The 17175-nt window shown below is 46.1% G+C and overlaps 1 protein-coding gene across 2 annotated transcripts in view; it reads right to left on the bottom strand.

Annotated features, from left to right (window-relative positions):
* The window catches only part of LOC129701821 (organic cation/carnitine transporter 2-like), an 82026-nt gene that overhangs the window by 29774 nt on the left and 35077 nt on the right, over window positions 1-17175 (bottom strand). Inside the window, exons 1-4 of one of the 2 annotated variants that reach the window (XM_055643291.1) lie at window positions 15694-15963; window positions 13908-14011; window positions 4259-4413; window positions 3452-3623 (exon numbers count right to left, since the gene is read on the bottom strand). In XM_055643291.1, coding sequence (XP_055499266.1) covers window positions 3452-3623; window positions 4259-4413; window positions 13908-14011; window positions 15694-15699 — 437 coding nt within the window. In that variant the 5' untranslated portion in view covers window positions 15700-15963. Of the gene's footprint in view, window positions 1-3451; window positions 3624-4258; window positions 4414-13907; window positions 14012-15693; window positions 15964-17175 lie in introns of those variants that run through there. The other variant, XM_055643292.1, reaches the window with a different exon arrangement.

Raw genomic sequence — 17175 nt, 5'->3', positions numbered from 1 at the left:
AAAGTTTTGGTCCAATGCTCCCCATTCCCAATTACTTCTACATTGAAGCGATTGAAACCCAAGTGAAGTTTAAATGACATCACAAAAGTAAAACCTCCGGAATGGATGATATTCATTACGTGGTTGGTTGGGGTCAGTATCAGCACAATTACTATATTAAACTTTGAAACTTCAGATGTCCTGGTTCAAGCTAAAACTAAAGATAAATAATCTCCTCACACATTTTCCTGCAAGTATCTCTGTCACTCCTTTAAAATATGCCCCTTCTTTGAACAAGCTCTTGAACATCACATCTGAATCAGTTCCCATCTGATTACACTCCTTGAGGATGTTCATCTACATGTTCAATTAATAAAGCAATGAGATTGGGGACATTTCTATTCAACCTGAATGGGGGAGGGTTAGAAATAGTCAGTGAGGTATACAAACATAATAATTGAGTGGCAAATGACAATAGTGCTACCTTCCCAATATTTAACTGAAGGAAATAATGGGTTATCAAGACTATATGTTGTGACTGACATGTCATTTAATATTACACTTATCCCATCCCCCTGGATATTCCGGATTAATAAATTAAGGTTTTGTCAACTAATTACAAATCAGGCTAATTACAATCAATAACATTAGCCAACTCCGAAACATGAAGCGCTGAGCATTTGGATCCAGACATCACGGATAACTGGCTTCAGTTCCCCGCTCACATCTGGCAGTGTTCTCCGAGGAGCGTTTTTGAAAGGGGGGAGGCTGAGCACTGGCTTTGGGGGTACCCGGTGAGGGAGTGGAGCAACCGAGTGGGGAAAGGGTGTGGAAGAAGGGTGTCCCCCCTCCCAGGGTAAAAACCTTTTGAAATTTGATGTATTAAAATCATGTTTTAGTGAAGATCATTGTAGAAGTATGATTTCAATGTTTTTTGTATGAAGTATTTTTAAGAGGTAACTTTTTAAGGGGTAACTTTATCCACACAAAGGGTGGTGGGTGTATGGAACAAGCTGCCAGGGGAGGTAGTTGAGGCAGGGATCCCGACATTTAAGAAAAACTTAGACCGATATATGGATAGGACAGGTTTGGAGGTATGGACCAAAAGCAGGTAGCGTAGCTGGGACATGGCGGTTGTGGGCAAGTTGCGCCGAAGGGCCTGTTTTCACACTGTATCACTCTATGACTACATTATACCTCCACCATGCATGAATGCTTCAAAATCAAGTGATCGAGTTTTATTGCCATATACTCAAGCATAGAAACATAGAAAATAGGTGCAGGAATAGGCCATCGGCCCTTCGAGCCAGCACTGCCATTCAATATGATCATGGCTATTCATCTAAAATCTGTACCTCTTGCCTGTTTTTACCCCATATCCCTTGATTTTGTTATCCCCAAGAACTAAATGTAACTCTCTCTTGAAAACATCCAGTGAATTAGCCTTCACTGCCTTCTGTGGCAGAGAATTCCACAGATTCACAACTCTCTGTGTGAAGAAAGTTTGTCCTCATCTCAGTCCTAACAGCCCCCCCCTTTATTCTTAAACTATGACCCCTGGTTCTGAACTCCCCCAACATCGGGAACATTTTTCCTACAGTTACAGTAAGTGAAAATCTAGCAAGCAAGCAGGATTCCAGCCCCATTTGAAGTCCACCAGGATGCACCGAGCCACAGCCTGATCCATGCCGGTCACCTGGGCGAATTTGGCACAGAGACTCTCACGGCAGCGGCGCAACCTTTCCGACACTTTGCACTGAGGCTGCTCCAGGGCTGGAGCTGCAGTGAGCGACTTGCCAGCCCAGCAAACACTCGCCAGCCCTGCTCCCCATCTGCATCTGTCCCTGTCGCTGCTTCTGCTTCCAACACCCATGGCCCATGCAGTTGATATGAGTTTTGAAATTTTCGTTGATCACAGAATTTCTCACAACAGAGCTAGAGAAATTTGTGATCAGCGTGAGAATTTGGCGAAATGCGTGATTCTCACGCTCAAGCGAGGGACCAGGACAATAAGATTGGCTATTGCATCCGCTGCTCTACATGTCAGCTGATCTACATCGGTGAGACCAAGCATAGGCTTGGCCAGAGTGAGGAACACCGGAAATTGGAGGAGCAGCACCTCATATTTCGTTTGGGCAGTTTATACCCCAGCGGCATAAACATTGACATCCAATTTCAAAAAGCCCTCACTGTCTCCTCCCCTTCTCAGCTCTCCCTCAGCCCTCTGGCTCCTCCTCTTCCTTTCTTCTTACCGCCCCCCCCCACCCCCCCCACCCTACATCAGTCTGAACAAGGGTTTCAGCCCGAAACGTTGCCTATTTCCTTCGCTCCATAGATACTGCCGCACCTGCTGAGTTTTTTCAAATCTTTTGTCTTCCTTCGATTCTCCAGCATCTGCAGTTCCTTCTCAAACATGCTGCCTCAACCGCTGAGTTTTCCGGAATTTTTGTCTACCTACCGCTATATTCGTAACAATATGATACGATACGATAAAACTTCATTCATCCCCGTGGGGGAAATTGGTCTGCCAACAGTCACAACACACAAGGTACATGAAAACATGAAATTAACATTAAATTAAAGGTGAGAAAAATAATAAAAAGACTAGCGACCGTTGGCTGGATGCCGTGTGCACAGCGGCTTAACCGGGACAAATGAACAAATAAACAAACGGATGCAGGCTTATCTCCTGGGCCGAGGATTCTAAACGAGGGACCAGGACAATAAGATTGGCACAGGGGCGCAACCGGTAGAGCTGCTGCCTCACAGTGCCAGAGACCCCAGTATGGTCCTGACATCTGGTTCTGTCTGAGTGGAGATTGCATGAATCCTGTATGTCTTTGGAGTGTGGGAGGAAACCGGAGAACCCAGAGAAAAGCCACACGGTCACAGGGAGAACGTACAAACTCCGTACAGACAGCACTCATAGTGAGGATCAAACCAAGGTCTCTGGCTCTGTAAGGCAACAACTCTACCGCTGTGCCACCGTGCCGCCCTGATGGGACATATCCCAGGTTATTGAAAGAGGAGATTGCAGGAGCCTTGACAAAGATCTTTGTATCTTCTCTAGCCGCAGACGAGGTCCCGGAGGACAGGAGAGGAGCTAATGTCACCTTACAGCACCATCTCTGACACCTCTCTCCCTGTTCTTGATTTCTCCATCTCCAACACAGTGGACAGACTATTGACTGGCAGGTGATAGGTTGAAATGTGTAGGAAGGAACTGTAGATGCTGGTTTACACCAAAGATAGACACAAAATGCAGGAGTAACTCAGCTGGACAGATAGCGTCTCTAGAGAGAAGGAATGGGTGATGTTACGGGTCGAGACCTATCTTCAAACAGATACAGGTGAGGGGGTTTTTCGATGGTCATATTTTGGTTATCTTCTTCAGAATTAATCCCAGTGACACCAGCATTGTAAGGTCATTACCTACTGATTAATTGGGTTGAAGGTTGAAAGTTCTACATACCACCACAAAGGAATGTACAGCAAACAGATCAGGCTCAGGATCAATATCAACATTCTCCATCCTCTCACGAAATAGGCAATAAAAGGCAGCATCATGTATCCCACGGCATAAAAACAGCCAATTCCAAGTGTAGAGTATGTAACCCGAATAGATTTCTGTAGAATTTCAGATCCTGCAAGAAGAGTACAACAAGATTCAGTGATTCGCGAGCTCATTTCCATTCACTGTCCCTCTGGAACTTTTATATTCAACTAAAGATTGCCAACATTAAATTACCGGCTTAACCTTAAACCAAGTCATGTGAACCTTGAAGAATTTCACCTTAATGAGGCCACTGATCAAACAGCACCAAGATGTATTAAAAAGCAACACATAATAGAGAACAAAGTTTAATTTTTACTCATGTGTCAGGGCATTTGAATGTCTCTGACAACATCTAGCCTCTTTGATAATGGTTTAATGATACATTTTTTTAATCATGTGTTCCAAATTGCAGTGGAATTCATTTTCTCCATACTGATCAGTAAGATATTGCCATACATAATAGGGCGGCACAGTGGCGTAGCGGTAGAGTTGCTGCCTTATAGTGCTTGCAGCTCTGGAGACCCGGGTTCAATTCCGACTAAGGGTACTGTCTGTACGGATGCTCTACCTGAGATTGCGTGCATTTTCTCTGAGAGATCTGATCGCAATCACCGTGACCGCGTGTGTTCTCTCAGAGATCTGATCGCAATCACAACTGAATAATTAAATGTAGAAAAAGAGCTAAGAAATAGCATGAATGTAACTTCCATGAATGAAACTTACCAAGCACAAACGCAGTCACATAGTATGAAACCTCGCCGATGCCTCTTAAGAAATTAATCAGGCAGAAGATTTCCCAGCTGGGTGACAATGTGATAAGAAGATTGAATAAAATCTGTACCCCCATAGATCCAAACAAAACAATCTTCCTCCCAAACCTGGAAACAGAATAAAACTTTCAATTATGTACAGCACTGCACGCTTACTGATCAAAGTATACACGTAAACATATGCATGTATTTGAACACATTTAGTTTAGTTTAGTTATGAGACACAGCATGGAAACAGGCCTCATTTGATAAGGTCTCACATAGGAGATTAGTGGGCAAAATTAGGACACATGGTATTGGGGGTAGAGTGCTGACATGGATAGAAAATTGGTTGGCAGACAGGAAACAAGGAGTAGGGATTAACGGGTCCCTTTCAGAATGGCGGGCAGTGACTAGTGGGGTACCGCAAGGCTCGGTGCTGGGCCCACAGCAATTTACAATATACATCAATGATTTGGATAAAGTATTCAAAGTAACATTAGCAAATTTGCAGATGACACAAAGCTGGGTGACAGTGTGAACCGTGAGGAGAATGCTATGAGAATGCAGGGTGACTTGGACAGGTTGGGGGAGTGGGCAGATGCAGGGCAGATTAAGTTTAATGCGGATAAATTTGACGTTATCCACTGGTAGAAAAAACAGGAAGGCAGATATAAATGGTGTCATGTTTGGAAAAATAAGTACAACGGGATCTGGGGGTCCTTATACATCAGTCTATGAATGTAAGCATGCAGGTACAGCAGGCAGTGAAGAATGCGAATGGCATGTTGGCCTTTATAATAAGAGGAATCGAATATAGGAGCAAAGAGGTCCTTCTACAGTTGTACAGAGCCCTAGTAAGACCACACCTGGAGTATTGTGTGCAATTTTGGTCCCTTAATTTAAGGAAGGATATTCTTGCTATTGAGGGAGTGCAGCGTAGGTTTACAAGGTTAATTCCCGGGATGGCGGGACTGTCATATGCTGAGAGAATGGAGCAGCTGGGTTTGTACACTCTGGAGTTTAGGAGGATGAGAGGGGTGAGTGTGGAATTCTCTGCCTCAGAGGGTGGTGGAGGCAGGTTCTCTGGATGCGGGGAACTGATTGGGGATGATCAGCCATGTTCACATTGAATGGCAGTGCTGGCCCGAAGGGCCAAATGGCCTACTCCTGCACCTATTGTCTGATGTCTATTGTCTAAGACAGGCAAAGTCAGGCAACGTCAAGCCCACTGTCACTGAAAGGTTTTGAGCATTTCAAAATACAGCTGCGACAAGAAATAAGTAACGACAGTTGAGGATACCGCTCACAACAATACAAGCGTCACCCCGCGTCACTCCACGACCATGTGGCGACAGCCTATTTTTCGGCTGTTGCCAAAAAGATCGCCTGTGGGACAGGCTCTTTAGACTTTAGATAGGCTGGACCTATCTGCCGCCTTCGATACAGTGGACCATGGAATTTTAATTTCCCGGTTACAGCACCAAGTGGGCATCTGTGGCAGTGCCCTGGGATGGTTCAGGTCCTATCTGGCAGACAGAACCATGCGTGTAAGCCTTGCTGGCTTTGAAACCTCCTCCGCCCCCTTGGCATATGGGGTTCCACAGGGCTCAATTTTAGGGCCCCTGCTCTTCTCTCTATACCTACTTCCTCTGGGCTCAATTTTAAGAAGGCATGGCATCTCCTTTTACTTTTACACAGATGATAGCCAGTTATATATGCCACTCAGGAAGGAAGACGACTATTCTCTAAAATCACTTCTGTCTTGTCTTGAGGACATTAAGTCCTGGATGGCCTTAAACTTTCTGGGACTTAATGAAAAAAAGACAGAGGTGATTTTGTTTGGCCCCAATGGCTGCCGTGAACCTCCCTTTGTTGACTTGGGTCCACTGGCATTGTCCGTAAAGCCAACAGTTTTAAACCTGGGTTTTAGGATGGACGGTGATTTTAAACTAGATAAACAAATAGGCGCGGTGGTTAAGTCCAGCTTCTTTCACCTAAGGAAGCTGGCAAAGGTGAAGCCCCTTCTCGAGAGGCAGCATTTTGAAACAGTAATCCATACCTTTATTACATCTAGGCTGGATTACTGTAACGCACTCTACTCTGGAGTCGCACGAGCTTCATTGGCTCGTCTCCAGCTGGTTCAAAATGCTGCCGCTCGCCTCTTAACTGGAACTCGAAAGAGGGAGCACATTACGCCAATTTTGACCTCCCTTCACTGGCTCCCAGTGCACTTTCGAGTTCATTTTAAAATTCTTTTCTTTGTTTTTAAATCGTTGAATGGGCTCGCCCCGCCTTACCTCTCTGAGCTGCTCCACCCATACACTCCTGCCCGGTGCCTCAGGTCAGCTGATCAGCTGCTCCTTGAGGTACCAAGGTCTAAGCGGAAGCTCAGAGGGGATAGAGCCTTTTCTGTTGCTGCTCCGGCACTCTGGAACGCCTTGCCGTTGCACATCAGACAGGCCCCCTCACTGTCCATCTTCAAATCCATCCTAAAAACTCATTTTTATTCTCTGGCTTTTGACACTGGCTGAGACATTGCTCCTGTTTTTAGTGCTTTTAATGTCTTTTAATTTTTACTGTTTTATAGTCCTTTGTTTTACGGTTTTTAATGGTTTGTAATAACTTCTTGTCCATGAGTTCTCATGTACAGCACTTTTTGGTAACTGCAGTTGTTTAAAGTGCTTTATAAATAAAGTTATTATTAGTTATTATTATACAGTGGTCAAGAAGGAACTGCAGGTGTTGAAGAATAGAAGGTAGACAAAAGTGCTGGATAAACTCAGCGGGTGCGGCAGCATCTATGGAGCGAAGGAAATAGGCAATGTTTCGGGCCGAAACCCTTCTTCAGACCCAGTGTAGACAGATACAGTGTAGAAACAGGCCATTCGGCCCACCAGGTCCGCGCCGACCTATGATCACCCAGTACACTGGCACTTTCCACCACACCAGGGACAATTTGCAAATTTTTACTGAAGCCAATTAACCTACAAACCTGCAGGTCTTTGGAATGTGGGAGGAAGCAGGAACACCCGGAGAAAACCAATATGGTCACATGAATAATGTACAAACTCCATACAGACAGCACCCGTGGTCAGGATTGAACCTGGGTCTCTGGCGCTGTGAAACAGCAACCCTACCACCGTGCCACGTTTGATATGATCAGCCTTAAAAAATATTTTTTGGAATCCAATTGGACATGTAAATAGAAAGGATAGGTTTAGAGCTAAAGACAATAGACAATAGACAATAGGTGCAGGAGTACGCCATTCGGCCCTTTGAGCCAGCACGGCCATTTACTGTGATCATGGCTGATCATCCACAATCAGTAACCTGTTCTATCCTTCTCCCCATATCCCTACACTTCTCTATCTTTAAGAGATGTATCTAACTCATTTGAAAGCCTACCACGAATTGGCCTGAGGCAGAGAGTTCCACAGATTCACAACTCTCTGTGTGAAAAGGTTGTTCCTCATCTCCGTTCTAAATGGCTTCCCCCTTATTCTTAAATTGGCCTCTGATTCTGGACTCTCCCAACATCGGGAACATGTTTCCTGTCTCTAGCGTGTCCAAACCCTTAATAATCTTATACGTTTCAATAAGATATCCTCTCATCCTTCTAAATTCCAGGGTATACAAGCCCAGCCGCTCCATTCTATCAACATATGACAGTCCCGCAATCCCGGGATTTAACCTTGTGAACCTACGCTGCACTCCCTCAATAGTAAGAATGTCCTTCCTCAAACTGCACACAATGTCCTCTTGTTATGAAGGCCATCATGCCATTCGTTTTCTTCACTGCCTGCTGTACCTGCATGCTTATTTTCAGTGACTGATGAACAAGGACTCCCAGATCTTGTTGTACTTCCCCTTTTCCCAGCTTGACACCATTCAGATAATAATCTGCCTTCCTGTTTTTGCCACCAAGGCGGATAACCTCATATTTATCCACTTGGGCCTGCACTTCATCTTACAGCACCTAGACCGCCAGGGGACCTATGCGAGGATCCTGTTTGTTGATTTTAGCTCTGCATTCAACACCATTGTGCCAGCTACCACACTCCAAACTTTCCGAGTTGACTGTGCCTGAACCCCTCTGTCAGTGGATCACCAACTTCCTGTCAGACATGTGAGGCTGGGAAAGCACATCTCTGACCCGCAAACGCTCAGCATAGGAGCACCGCAAGGCTGCGTACTCTCTCCTATCCTCTACTCTCTCTACACCAATGACTGCACCTCCACAGTCACCTCTGTCAAGCTTCTCAAGTTTGCGGACGACACAACCCTGATTGGACTGATCCAGGATGGGGAGGAATCTGCCTACAGACAGGAAATGTCACAGCTGGCGTCCTGGTGCCATAGCAACAACCTAGAGCTCATTGCACTTAAGACTTTATTGATTGTAGACTTTAGGAGAGCTCCCCCTCCCCTCACCCCACTCACCATGAACAACACCACAGTCACATCTGTGGAGCATTTTAAGTTCCTGGAAACCATCACCTCCAAGGACCTTAAGTGGGGGGCTACCATCGACTCCACAGACAAAAAGGCACAACAGAGGATGTACTTCCTGCAGCAGCTGAGGAAGCACAATCTGCCACAGGCAATGATGGGCCCAATTCTACACGGCCTTCGTAGAGTCTGTTCTCACCTTCTCCATCATGGTCTGGTTTGGCTGAGCCACCAAGCACGACACCTGCAGTGGCTGCAGTGAATCGTCCGATAAGCAGAGAAGATTATTGGCTGCAACCTTCCCTCCATTGATGAACTGTACACTGTAAGGGCCAGGAAACGAGCGGGCAAGATCATCTCTGACCCCTCTTATCCTGGCCACAATCACTTTGAATCACTTCCCTCTGGAAGGCGACTACGGATTGTCAAAGTTGCCACAGCCAGACATAAAAACAGTTTTTATCCACGAGTAATTGCTCTACTCAACATCCAAAAATCTGTAGCCTCCCTTTGATCTGATATTTAGTTGGTTCACATGCTTGATCAATGGTGTTTTATCCTTAATGTTTTAATTACTATTAATGTTTAGTGTTTTCTGAGTCATTCGTAACTGTCACTGTATGTCATGTTGTTACTTGTGGGTGGAGCATCAAGGCAAATTCCTTGCATGTGAATACTTGGCCAATAAACTCACTTACTTATTAAACTGCATCTGCCATGCATCTACCCACTCACCCAACCTGTCCAAGTCACCCCCTGCTTCAGGAATGTGCGGTCAGGGGAGGCAGGGGAGGCAGAGCCTCATCTGTCATACTCCCAATTAAAATAGCTGTTAAGAAAAGTAAAGAAAAATAATAATAAAATAAAATAAATAAAGATTTTCCACTGATCTGTGTTATAAATGTCATTTCTATATGAATCTAATCATTTTTTATAGTAAAAATCGCCAAATTTGTGCAATCTGCTGCAAATACGTGATGAGATGTGAGGCAGCGACGAGCTGAGCCTCCCCTCTGATTGTGCAACCCCTCTGAAACTGGATGGAGCGCGGGCAAGAAGCGTGTGCCTGTCACTACCTCTCTGTATGTCACCAATGTAATGTTTGTAAACCCCTTCATTACATGTCATAGATACAAAGATACACAGAAAATAGGTGCAGGAGGAGGCCATTCGGCCCTTCGATCCAGCACAGCCATTCGTTGTGATCATGGCTGATCGTCCCCAATCAATAACCGGTGCCTGCCTTCTCCCCATATCCCTTGATTCCACTAGCCCCTAGAGCCCTATCTAACTCTCTCTTAAACCCATCCAGTGATTTGGCCTCCACTGTCCCTCTGTTGCAGGGAATTCCACAAATTTACAACTCTCTGGGTGAAAAAGGTTTTTCTCACCACAGTCTTAAATGGCCTCCCTTTTATTCTCAGACTGTGGCCCCTGGTTCTGGACTCGCCCAACATTGGGAGCATTTTTCCTGCATCTAGCTTGTCCAGTCCTTTTATATGTTTCGGTAGCCGGCGCGACTCTCGTCAGCAGCGGCCTCTGCAGCCCGTCTGCGTTTTTATTATTTTTTGTCTATGTTTTTATGTAGTTTTTGTTATTTTTTGTTGGGGTATGTGTGTGTGTGTGGGGTGGGAGGGAGGGAGTAACTTTTAAATCTCTCCCTGCACGGGAGACCCGACCTTTTCTTTGTCGGGTCTCCGTTGTCGTTGGGGCTGGCAACGAGGAGCGGCCTCCAACAGGAAGACCGGGGGGCTCTGGTGCCGATGACTCACCTCACCGCCGCGGAGCTGGCCGAGTTCAAAGCTGGTGGAGCGGTGGTGGAGCGCTGCTGCGGCCCGACCTCCGGAGATTCGGAGGCTGCAACTGCGGGTTCTGGCGGACGGCGGCACCGGGAGCCCGCGGGTCCCTAGAGGGACCGCTTTTCAGGGCTCCCGCAACGGCGACTTCTCCCGCCCGAGTTGCGGGGTCGAAGAGCTCCTGGAGCGGGGCCTCACAGCACCGCCCCGCGCGGCTTGGAATGGCTGCGGAACTCTGCGAGCGCACGCCGGGGGCTCTAACATCCAAGACCCAGTGTGCGACCTTGCATCACCCGGCGTGGCTTTAATGGCCGCGGGACAAATCGCCATCGCCAGCCGGGGGCTTTGACTTTGACTCTGACATCGGGGGTGGGGGAGAGTGCAGTGGAGCGATAAGTTTTTTTGGCCTTCCATCACATTGCTGTGATGGATGTTTATGTAAATTATGTTGTGTCTTGGGTCTATTGTGTTTGTAATGTATGGCTGCAGAAACGGCATTTTGTTTGGACCTCAAGGGGTCCAAATGACAAATAAATTGAATCTATCTATCTATAAGATCCCCCCGTCATCCATCCAAACTCCAGTGAATTCATCAAAGCCTAGTCTTTTCAATCTTTCCTCATATGACAGTCCCGCTATCCCAGGGATCAATCTCATGAACCTACGCTGCACTGCCTCAATCACAAGGATGTCCTTCCTCAAATTAGGAGACCAAGGATGTCCTTCCTCAAATTAGGAGAGGGGCCAGCTGCGGGCGGCGGCGCTGAACTTTACATCGGGAGCCTGGGATCTCTCGCCGAGATCGCCAGTGGTGGAGCTCCATCCAGCGCGGCCTGTCGGCTTCGGAAGCCGTGGTCTCCGGGAAGGAAGTGGCCGTTCCAGGTTTCCCATGCCGCTTCCAACGCCGGAGCACCATCATCCGGCGAGAAGGGCCTGGAACATCGGCCCTCCGTAAAGGCGACTGCGGAGGCCATAATAGGCCCGACTCTGGGTGGACATGGGATGGGGACTGGACATTGTGCCTTCACTCATAATGGGAGCCATTGTGGGGGGATGTTTTTTTATGTTTAAATCTCTTTATTATTGTTATGTCTGTATTTTTTTTAAGTGCTGCATTGGAAATAAGCATTTCACTACACCTATGGTGTATGTGACTAATAAATAACCTTTGAATCTTTATCTTTATTATATTGCACCTGCCACGCATCTGCTCACTCACTCAACCTGTCCAGGTCACCCTGCAAACTCCTAACATCCTCTTCACAGTTCACACAGCCACCCAGCTTTGTGTGTCATCCCGCAAACTTGCTAGTGTTGATCCTAATCCCTCTTCCAAATCATTAATATATATGGTAAAAACAGTTGCGGCCCCAACACCGAACCTTCCGGCACTCCACCCGCCACTGCCTGCCATTCCGAAAAAGACCCGCTCACTCCTACTCTTTGCCTCCTGTCTGCCATCCAATATTCTCTCCATGTCAACACCCTACCCCCATTACCACGTGCTCTAAACCTCGCCTTCCATAGTCCAGGTAGCTTATTTCACGTATAAATATATTAATTTAGGCTCGCTGATCTCGTCATAAAACATCAATGAAAAAGCACCAGGGGAGGCAGCGATCACATCTGCCCTCACTGAGGGGGCGTGTCTTGAACCGAGTGGAGGGAGAGGGGAGCGAGCGTCAATTACATAGGCTCAGCCCACGTAATTGACGCTACCTCACTCTCCCTCCACATTAGCTAGCTACAGCAGCGGCGGCGCAGCACTGGATTCCACTGCCGGCAGCGCTGACTTTTCAGCTGCGGGCGGCACTGACTGGTAGGTTGATTTGTTGATTTGTAGCGGCTGATTTGGAGGCTCTGGGCCGCTGAGAGCTCCCAATTGAGCCCTTCGCTGGAGTAATGTACTCTCTACTAGGGTAGGTCTACCGCAGGTGGAGTGGGGTGAGTGAGGTTGAGAGAGAAGTTGGGTGGAGGGGGCAGCAAGTGACAGATGGAGAGGGGGGGGCGAGGGGCAATGGAGAAGGGGGAGAGGGGGAGGAGGTGGGTCGTTCCCTCACTGTCACGGGACAACGCTCCCGCCCCTTCAGTCGCCGTGCTTCATGCACATAGCCCCGGCTCCACCCCTTTCTCTCCCCGGCGAGACGCGATGATCAATACAGAGAGGGCCGCGCCATTAATACTAGCCAGTGCCTCCCCAGCCATTGACCTTACCGCACATCACTCCCCTGCATCCTCATAGCATCCCTCCTCACATTTCCACCCTGCCACCCAGCTTTGTGTCATCTGCAAATCTGCTAATGCTATTTTTAATCCCTTCCATCTTCATAAATGTATATTGTAAATAGCTGCAGGCCCAGCACCCGAGCCTTGCAGTACCTCACTAGTCACTGCCTGCCTGCTATTCTGAAAGGGACCACGTTTATCCCTACTCATTGTTTCCTTTCTGTCAAACAATATTCAATCCATGTCAGTATCCTACCTCCAATACCACGTGCTCTAATTTTGTCCTCCTATGTGGGACCTTATCAACTGCTTTCTGAAAGTCCAGGTACACTACATCCACTTGTCCATTTTCCTAGTTACATCCTCTAAGAATTCCAGAAGATTAATCAAGTATGATTTTCCCTTCGTAAATAAATGCTGACTCGGACCGATCCTGCTACTGCTATCCAAATGTGCCGTTATTTCATATTTTATAATTGACACCGGCATCTTCCCCACCACCGATGGCAGGCTAACTGGTCTATAATTCCCTGTTTTATCTCTCCGCCTTTCTTAAAAAGTAGGATAACATTAGCTACCCACCAATCCACAGGAACTGATCCTGAATCTACTGAACATTGGAAAATGATCACTAATGCTTCCACAATTTCTAGAGCCACTTTCCTTAAGTACCCTGGGATGCAGACCATCAGGCCCTGGGGATTTATCAGCCTTCAGTCCCATCAATCGCCTAACATTATTTCCAGCCGAATGTGTGAACTTGCCTAATGTGCATTATATGGGCCAAACACAAGGCTAATGGGGATATTAGTGAAGATGAGACATGAAAGTCCGAGTTGGCCAAAGTTGGGTGCAAGGGCCTGTTTTCCAAGGCTGTATGAACTCTATGACTCTGTAAACACATAGACAAAACATAGAAACATAGAAAGTAGGTGCGAGAGTAGAGACCACCAGGTCCGTCGAGCCCGCACCGCCATTTCGCTCATGGCTGCTGAACACTAAACAGACACACTTTACCACAAACAGTAGACACAAGACACAGTACACTAAAGCATCTAACTGCTGCGAGCCTATATCTTGCCTTGGGGCACAAAGGTGAAGGAGCTTTATGATGAATATATCTCTGTGAATATAAAGGAAAAAGCTCACCTGTCTGATATTACCCCAGAACCACCAGAACCTATCAGCACTCCGAAAAAGTACAGAGATGTGGTAAATGGTTCTTTCCATTTATCGTCACACACCAAGTCCCACTGAAATGCAAAAAAAAATCCAATTATTCAAATGTATGCACAAAATGCTGGAGTTACTCAGGCAGCATATCTGGAGAGAAGCAATGGGTGATGTTTCAGGTCGAGACCCTTCTTCAGACTGATAAAGTCTGTCTGAGGAAAGGGTCTTGACCCGAAACGTCATCCATGCTTCTCTCCGGAGATGCTGCCTGTCTCGCAGAGTTATTCCAACATTTTGTGTTTATCTTCAATTTAAACTAGCATCTGTAGTTCTTTCTTACACATCCAAATATGTGCTCTTATTATGCAAAGTTTGTGAGCAACATTTGACTACTTAAACAATTATTTTTACACAATCTATACCATGGACCATCTGTCTCTTTGCATAGAGTCATGGAGTCATAGTGATACAGTGCGGAAACAGGCCCTTCGGCCCAACTTGCCCACACCGGCCAATATGTCCCAGCTACTCTAGTCCCAACTGCCAGCATTTGGGCCATATCCATCCAAACTTGTCCTATCCATATACCTGTCGAACTGTTTCTTAAATGTTGGGATAGTCCCTGCCTCAACTACCTCCTCCGACAAGCTCGTTCTAAACACCCACCACCTTCTGTGTGGAATAGTTGCCCCTCAGATTCCTATTAAATTGTTTCCCCCCTCACCTTAAACCTATGTCCTCTGATCCTCAATTCATCTACACTGGGCAAGAGACTCTGTGCATCTACCTGATCTATTCCTCTATTCCTCTCATAATCTTATACACCTCTATATGATCACCCCTCATCCTCCTGCACTCCAAGGAATAGAGTCCCAGCCTACTCAACCTCTGCCTATAGCTCAGACCCTCTAGTATTGGCAACATAGGAACAGAAAGATAGGTCCAGGAGCAGGCTCTTTGAGCCTCGTAAATCTTCTCTGTACTCTTTCCAGTTTGACAACATATTTCTTACAACACGGTGCCCAGAACTAAACACAATACTTTAAATGTGGCCTCACCAATGTCTTATACAACTGCAACATGATCTCACAACTTCTATTCTCAATACTCAGGGCTGATTCTCAATACTCTGGCTGATGAAGACCAATGTGCCAATACCTTTTTGACCATCCGATACTACCTGAAAACTCCCACCATCAGGGGACCTATGTACCTGACTCCTAGATCCTTCTGCTCTACAACACTACCATTCACTTTGTGTAAGGTCCTGCCCATGTTAGACTTCCCAAAATGTAACACCTCATGTAACTGTCCTCACGACGTGATTGTTAACAGTAGAACGTAGATTGACAGCCCAGCCAAACTCGATTCAATAATCGAATGCGAGTCAGTAAGTTAGCATCTCAGCTCTTAAGTTTAATGATTTTCCAGTGCTGTCACATTCTTCATAATGAAAAACGAGTGAAAAACTATAAAGAAAAAGGAAGATACACAAATTACTCTCCTTTGCAGAAATGTACATTTAGATAGAAATAAACAAATCTTCTAACACAAAGAAACATATATGGCAAATATATAATAAACAATATACTTAAATCCATCTAATGCCACTGCAAATCCTATTCCTTGTATGTTAAGGTACTACAAAATGGCCGCCTGCTAACAATCTTAACATTCCCAAATGCTATGGAGTTAAACATCACCTGCCATAAATACTCTCCAATATAGCATTCCAAGTATACAGTGAACAATATGAACTTACAGCCATTGCTTTCTTAAGCGTAACAAGCTAGGATTGGGAAGGATTGCTTCTGACGTTAAAACATGACAGACAAACCAAGGCTGGAGACTACTTCCTGCTTCCTACTTCCTGTGTGCAACTGATCATTAACAATAAAGGTCCAACAGATTACGCTATTGCACATAAATTCACCTCACATTTTTCTGCATTCAATTCCATCAACCATTCCTCAGCCCACTTGGCTTATTGATCAAGATCCTGCTTGAAAACCATCTTCACTATCTTGTATCATCTGCAAACTTGCTAGTCTTGCCATGTGCGTACTCATCCAAATCATTGATATGGATGACAAACAGTAACGGACCCAGCACCAAACCCTGAGGCACACCACTAGTCACAACCCTCCAGTCCGAGAAGCAACCTTCCACCTTCACCCTTTGCTACCTTACATGAAGTCAATTTTCTATCCATTCAGCTATCTCTCCTTGGATCCCATATGATCTAACATTCCAGAGCAGCTTATCAGGAGGAACGTTGTCAAATGCTTTACTGAAGTCCATATTTCTATTACTAAAAGTCTGATCTTGACCGCTTTGGCTCACTGTGCTGTGATTTCCGAAAGAACGCCACCAGCTAACGGCCGTCATTTATGGCACCTCGCGTCTCTCAGAGCCCGCTTTCGCCTTCCTGGACCAGAGGATTTTTTCCCATCAAATGAAAAATCAGGGAGTTATATTAATTTTTTTTTTTTAATTTGCCATTCTCTCTGCTGCCCTGCTGCTGTGAGGGGGGGAGGGACGGGACTATAAAACTCGGAAGTGGTGTTGTCCTTACCCAGTCTCTCCAAGATGGAGGAAAAGCCAGAGGGTCATGTGTGTCTCTGAGCTCTGAATAACACTGAACACATGCTACTTAACTGTGAGTGCCTTTAATGTGGTTTTTTGAAATGAAAAATATGGTTGGTTTGAAGGGTAACAACAGGCTCTGCATGCAAATGGTTTGTTTGCGGGGTTTGGGTTGGTGAAGTAAAAGGCACTGCAATGCAAATGGTTGTTTGGGGGGTTTGGGTTGATGTAAAAAGGCACAGCATGCAAATGGTGTTTGGGGGGTTTGGGGTTTGAAGTTGAAAAGGCACTGCATGAAAATGGTTGTTTGTCTAAACTTGACAATTTCTGTTTGCAATACTGATTTTAGATATCAAAATGCTACACTTCCGGTTGTGATTTTGGCACCGTTACTCAGTCCCCCTCTGCTCATCAGGTTGCAGAGGATTCTTCCAATCAAGGAAAAACAAAAGTGTTATTAGCTGTTAAAACCTGTTGGGAATCTCTCCTGTAAATACACAAATCCCAATATTGTGGGGCCAGTGGGGGGGGGGGGGGGGGGGGGCCCTTCTGGAGTGATGGATTGTGTGAGGGTTGGCTTCAGGGATATTATGGTCTCCATGGGGCTAGGTGGCCAAAATGAGCCTTGTGGTGGAGGCACAACTTTACCAGAGTGGGA

The sequence above is a fragment of the Leucoraja erinacea genome, chromosome 11 (assembly GCF_028641065.1).
Source record: "Leucoraja erinacea ecotype New England chromosome 11, Leri_hhj_1, whole genome shotgun sequence".
In the NCBI taxonomy this organism is placed as follows: Eukaryota; Metazoa; Chordata; class Chondrichthyes; order Rajiformes; family Rajidae; genus Leucoraja; species Leucoraja erinaceus.
The sequence above is the reverse complement of the archived record's forward strand: the minus strand, read 5'-3'. Positions and strand labels throughout refer to the sequence as shown.